General features: G+C 47.6%; 1 protein-coding gene across 2 annotated transcripts in view; it reads left to right on the forward strand.

The window, feature by feature from the left end:
- The window catches only part of PAFAH2 (platelet activating factor acetylhydrolase 2), a 32,077-nt gene extending 26,801 nt beyond the window's left edge, over positions 1-5,276 (forward strand). For both annotated transcript variants that reach the window (XM_022551782.2, XM_022551783.2), the window contains one exon: positions 2,748-5,276. In XM_022551782.2, the coding sequence (XP_022407490.1) occupies positions 2,748-2,842 (95 nt within the window). In that variant the 3' untranslated portion in view covers positions 2,843-5,276. The remainder of the gene's footprint in view (positions 1-2,747) is intronic.
- Positions 5,277-6,000: the final 724 nt, after the last annotated feature.

The raw sequence follows: 6,000 nt of genomic DNA on the forward strand, positions 1-6,000 counted from the left end.
TTCCTCATCTCACTGGAACCTCAGCAGCTGCGGACAGAGTTGGGGACGCCCTCCTCTGTGAAGCCCTGTCTTTACTTCCAAGACGTCCCCCTGTGACTTCCTCCCCCTCAGTGTCTGCTCCTCCTCCATCTGCTTTGCTGCTTCCGGGACTCAGGGCTTGGACCACTTCTCTACCTGTATCTCCTCATGTCATCTAGTCTCATGGCTTTAAATGCCATATCTGTGCTGACAACTCTCCAGTTTATGTCTCCAGTTTGATCTCGCCCAAGAACATCAGATTTATATAACCCACTACTCAACATCTCGACTTCTTAAGGACATCACACACAAGAACGGCTTTCAACTGCAGTCTTTCCCTCCTCAGTTAATAGTAACTCCATCCTTCTAGTTACTCAAACCAAAGTCCCCATTCTTTTCTCTTACACCTCCCATCTAATCCCTCAGAGAATCCTATAGGCTCTACCTTCAAAATACAAATGGAAAGTAATCACTTGGGGCTTTCCTGGTGGCACAGTGGTTAAGAATCCGCCTGCCAATGCAGGGGACATGGGTTCGAGCCCCGGTCCGCGAAGATCCCACATGCCGCAGAGCAACTAAGCCCGCACGCCACAACTACTGAGCCTGTGATCTAGAGCCCGTGAGCCACAACTACTGAGCCTGTGCTCTTGCGCCCACGAGCCACAACTACTGAGCCCACATGCCACAACTACTGAAGCCTGCATGCCTAGAGCCCGTGCTCCGCAACAAGAGAAGCCAGCGCACCACAACGAAGCGTAGCCCCCACTCGCCACAGCTAGAGAAAGCCCATGCGCAGCAATGAAGACCATGCAGCCAAAAATAAATAAATGAATAAATAAATTTATCTTTAAAAAAAGAAAGTAATCACTGGTCACCACCCCAACTACCATTCTGTCCAACTCTTCTCTCACTTAAATCACTCTAAGAGTTTCCTAACTCATCTCCCTACCGCCACCCTACACAGTCCTTTCTCAATGAAGCAGCCAGAGTGATTGTTTCAGAAAGGAAGCCAGATCTTGTCACTCCACTGTTCAGGATCCTCCAGTGGCTCCCATTTCTCTGAGAGACAAAGCCAACACCCAGCGTCCCTCCTGCGGCTGCTCCCCGGGCCTACTTCACTGTCGCTGCACAAGCCTCCACACCCCAGGCACACTCCCGCTTCACACCTTTGCACTGCTGTTCCTGCTGCCTCAAATGTTCTTCCCGTGTAGTCTCATGGCTCACTCCCACCTCCACATTTTGCTCAAAGCTCACCTTCCTAGTGAGACTCATGTTGACAACCCTCTTTAAAATATTGTACTGGGACTTCCCTGGTGGCGCAGTGGTTAAGAATCTGCCTGCCAATGAAAGGGACACGGGTTCGAGCCCTGGTCCGGGAAAATCCCACATGCCGCAGAGCAACTAAACCCGTGTGCCACAACTACTGAGCCCGCGTGCCGCAACTACTGAAGCCCACACACCTAGAGCCCATGCTCTGCAACAAGAGAAGCCACTGCAATGAGAAGCCCACGCACCACAACGAAGAGTAGCCCCCGCTCGCCGCAACTAGAGAAAGCCCGTGCGCAGCAATGAAGACCCAACACAGCCAAAAATAAATAAATAAATAAATTTATTAAAAAACACAAAAAACAACCCAAAAAACCATTGTACTGTCCCTTCCTCCTGTCACCCCCATCTCCTGGCCACCAGCACTGCTTCTGTCTGGCTCTCATTTTTGCCACAGCGCTGCTCACCTTTTCATATCCTATGTAGTTTGTTTTGTTTGTTGTTATCTCTGCCTCCTAGATTGTGAGCTCTGAGAGGATGAGGGTTTCTATTTGTCTGTGGCTGTATTTTTGGCACCAAGAACAAACCGTGGCACATAGTGCTGTGCTCGGTAATTTTTGTATTAATGAATATGTCGCTCTGTTTGCCGAGGACCTGTTCCATGCCAGGTTCTTGGCAGGGCCCTGGGGATCTGAAGCTGAAGGAGAGTGGTCGCTGCCTTCTGTCCCAGGTTTTTTGTTTGTTTTGAACAAAAACACCATTTGCCTGCTCAGCTGTGTCCTACTCCCTCAGCCTGCGGCCTTGGACCCTTTCTGACTGTTCTCGCCAAGTCATTAGATCCATCTGCTCGTGGTCCCAGGGCCCTCTGTTGAATTGTACCCGGTGTTATGCTGCTTCATGATGTTGCTGTCCTATGCCCTTCACTGACATGGCCCCGCTTCCACATTCACTGGTTGGCGTGTGAAGGATCTGTTCTTGCTCAGCAATATCCATGGGCTTGGAAGTGGGCTTTCCACTTTCTCACCCTTCCTGACTGGGGTTTGAATTCTGTCTCTACCACTCACCATCTGTAATGGCTTTGGACAAATCAGGTAGCTTCACCGAGGCTCAGTTTCCTCAACTGTGAAATAGGGCCAATATGGTACTTAACACATAGGGATATTATGAAAATTAAATGAAACAATGCATGTTTAGCAAAGTTCCTGGAATGAGTTATCCTTCAATAAGTGCTACCTTCTGTTATTATTATCGTTACTGAGTTGTTATGGGTCAAGCAAGTCATTTATGAAGCACATGTATGAATAGTAGTTGTCATTATTTCTTCCACCATCACAGCCACCGTAACCAGTCCTTTTAGTATCCCAGGTGCTCCTCTCTCTAGTGTGACCCAGTAAATCCATGGTAGCTACTCTTTGATCTAACCTTACAACCGTTTACCTAACCTGGATTTTTTTCTCATTCAGACCTGAACGAGGACTATGACCAATGGAACAACCTCATTGAAGGCATCGGACCATCACTAACCCCAGGGGCCCCACACCATCTGTCCAGCCTGTAGGCACAACGGGTCATTTGTGAAAGGTCACTGAGCTGAGTTCCCATTGGGGGCCTGCCCAGGGACACCCATGTCCTCCTATCAGGAAGTGGTCATCATGACCCTTCTGCACAGATTGAGAGGATATAATCACACTGCTGATTGGATAACCGGGTACTTGGATCTTGGACTTGTTGATCGTAAACTCATGTTGGGACTTGGGTCACTCACTGATTGGCAAACTGACTTTCTGGGGACTGAGCCCTGATGGTGTGGGGAACAAGCAGTGGGACGGGGCAAGGGAGGACCCAAGCCCCAGGCTGAGCACTGTGAACGCTGTTAACCCAGCCAGCTGACTCCCTCATCTTGGGCCAGTGTGGCTTCTGCAGTGGAAGAAATGGAGCCAAAGGATGGAGGGAAAATTCCCACTGTCCGGACCTCTAGCCCAACCTGCTGCTATTTCTTCCTCCCCCTCCCCCTTCTCCCTCCCCAGTGTTGCTTGGTGAGTTCTAAACACTTTAGGTAGCTTTCTAGGATATGGACCACCATCAGATTTTCTGTTTATTTTCAAGCCTTCTCACTGCATGAAACATAGTCTCAGGCATTTAGTCAGGATCAAGTTATACTTGTGAGCCCGTGGAAGGGGCAGACAGCATTGTCCTGATAGCATAAGGAGAGAGGCTGAAGGGCAACGGGTACCTCAGAGGCTCTGAATGTCTTAGAGTTTTGCTGAAAATGTAGCTTGACAGGAAACAACAGACGTAGGTTGGGGTGGAGAAGGGAGAATAACATTGTTAAGTAGCCATTTGATCAGGCCCTCACCACAACAGTGAGGGAGTTTGGTCGGTTCAAATTCAGGAAGCCTTCCCTAGAGAGAAGTCTTAGGAACACTTTGGTCTTGCCTCTTACCTCAGATATCGTGAGCCTCCAACTTGCTCAGAATCAGGGTGCTGTAGTGGTCTTCTGGCTCTGAGGCCTTAGTCTCAAATTTAAGTCAAGATATAGGTTGAATTTCCATTCTGTTCCATTTTTAATATGAATGATATTAATACTCATGTTTGCCTAATGATATGTTTGCCTAGAATATTTTCTGTATTTAAACTGCATTACAGCAAGATGGGGAGCCATCTGGAAGTAACTTTTCCTTCTGTCTTTCTTTGATTGCTTACCACTTGTACCCATGTGGAAAAAAACTTTGAAAGGAAAGGAAGCCTTCCTAGTGATCTAGTTCAAAGCTGTCTGGGAACACCAACCTGAAACACCCCTCTCCACTACTCTAGACCTCTCACCTTGGTCCAAGTAGGGCACCCCAGAGGAAGCAAGAGCAAGAGGAAATGCGTCTCTATGCAACAGGGCCAAGGTCAGTGTCACCAAAGCAAGCTGGGACTGTCTCCCATCTCTCAACAGCTATTCTTTCTCAGAGGTGAAACACCAGATCCATTGAGGCTGTGGACCTACCTGGGGAGGATCTGTGGATTCCAGTGAGACATAGCATAAGGAGAATATCGTTAAAGCCCTGGCTGTAGAGTTCTATAGCGTGGTTTTGAGTCCAGGCTTCACCACTGCTAGCTGGGTAAATTTGAGCAAATTATGTTCTCTTTTTAGTCTCAGTTCCTGCATTTCTAAAATGAGGATCTGCATTCTGAATAGTTAGGAGGATTAAGTGAAAAGATGTATAACCCATGGATTATTTAAAAGTATGTTTCCTACTTTCCAAACATGTGAGATTTTCTTAGTTACCCTATGGCTGTTGTTTTCTAGCTTAACTGCTTTGGGTCAGAGAAAATGACCCATGTGGTTTTCATTCTGAGACTTGCTTGTTGCCTCAGTGTGAGGTCAATTTTGTAAATGTTCCATGTATACTTAATAAGGCTGTACCTTCTCAAGTTGTTGCCTCGCTGTTTTTACTCAAGAACACATTATGGATTTCCTTCTATGAGAGCACATACAGATATATTGTAGGGCCTTTTAACCCCTAGACAGGGACCAGAGCCCCTCAGCAGTCACAGAACCAGTAGAAGCCATCCCTTGTGCCTGGGGCTGGTTCTGCAGACGCTGAGAAGTCAGTTCTGACAGCATTAGAGCGTGAGACCCAAATTCTGCCTTAGACCCATAAATAATGCAGGTATATTTTGTAAAGACCTGGACCCTTCCTAGAGAAAGAAGTTGTTCGGAAACTGGATCCATCTCCTCTATTCAGTTCATGTTCTGGTAATGACTCATTTATCTGATGTCATTGGAGTAGGTGAATTTTCCTCACTGAAAATTATCCTTTAAGCCACACAACATTATATTGACTATAATATTGAAGGGTAATTTACCAAAAAGATAATGCTCACATTTCTTAATGTGATCTGACCTCATTTAACTTTTTAGAATGTTTCAGTCAGGGTAGATTCAATTATACAGTAGTAACAAGCAATCCCAGAAAGCAATAAAAGTTTATTTCTTGCCTGTGCTTCTTGTCCTCTGTGGGTCAGCTCGAGACTCTCCTCTGCATCATTTTTTTTTCTTTTTTTTTTTTTGCGGTACACGGGCCTCTCACTGCTGTGGCCTCTCCCGCTGCAGAGCACAGGCTCTGGATGCGCAGACCCAGCGGCCACGGCCCACGGGCCCAGCCTCTCCGCGGCATGTGGGATCCTCCCGGACCGGGGCACGAAACCGCGTCCCCCGCAAAGGCAGGTGGACTCTCAACCACTGCGCCACCAGGGAAGCCCATCCTCTGCATCATTTTTATCCTCACTTGGGGAACCAGGCTGGCAGAGCTGCCATTATCTGGAAATGTTGCCATTGGCCATGGTGGAACAGGAAGAGAACATGGTGAAGCACCCACTTAGCCCTTAAAGCTCCTGCCCAGAAATGACCCTCATTATTTCCATTCACATTTCATTGGCCAAAGCTAGTCATCTGGCCGTACCTAACATTCCATACCATCCCCAGAGAACAAAACCACCTGTGACCAGGTCTAATGCCAGCGCAGTGGCGCCCTCTGATCTGTGAAGATATGGAGAGCTGTTTGCACCTACACTACGTGGCTCCCAGCTGCTGGCCTCTTAGTTCTTTTCATTGCTTTTCATAGTTTGTGTTGTCTCCCTTGTGGTCAGCCTGCCAGCCATTACTCTTCACTGCCTTGACCGTGCCACCCCCCAGCAGCTCTCCCTGTTCACTTCAAATTTATAACT

The sequence above is a fragment of the Delphinapterus leucas genome, chromosome 1, assembly GCF_059928025.1.
Source record: "Delphinapterus leucas isolate spDelLeu-1000000601 "Yukka" chromosome 1, BTC_Dleu_Yukka2, whole genome shotgun sequence".
NCBI lineage: Eukaryota > Metazoa > Chordata > Mammalia > Artiodactyla > Monodontidae > Delphinapterus > Delphinapterus leucas.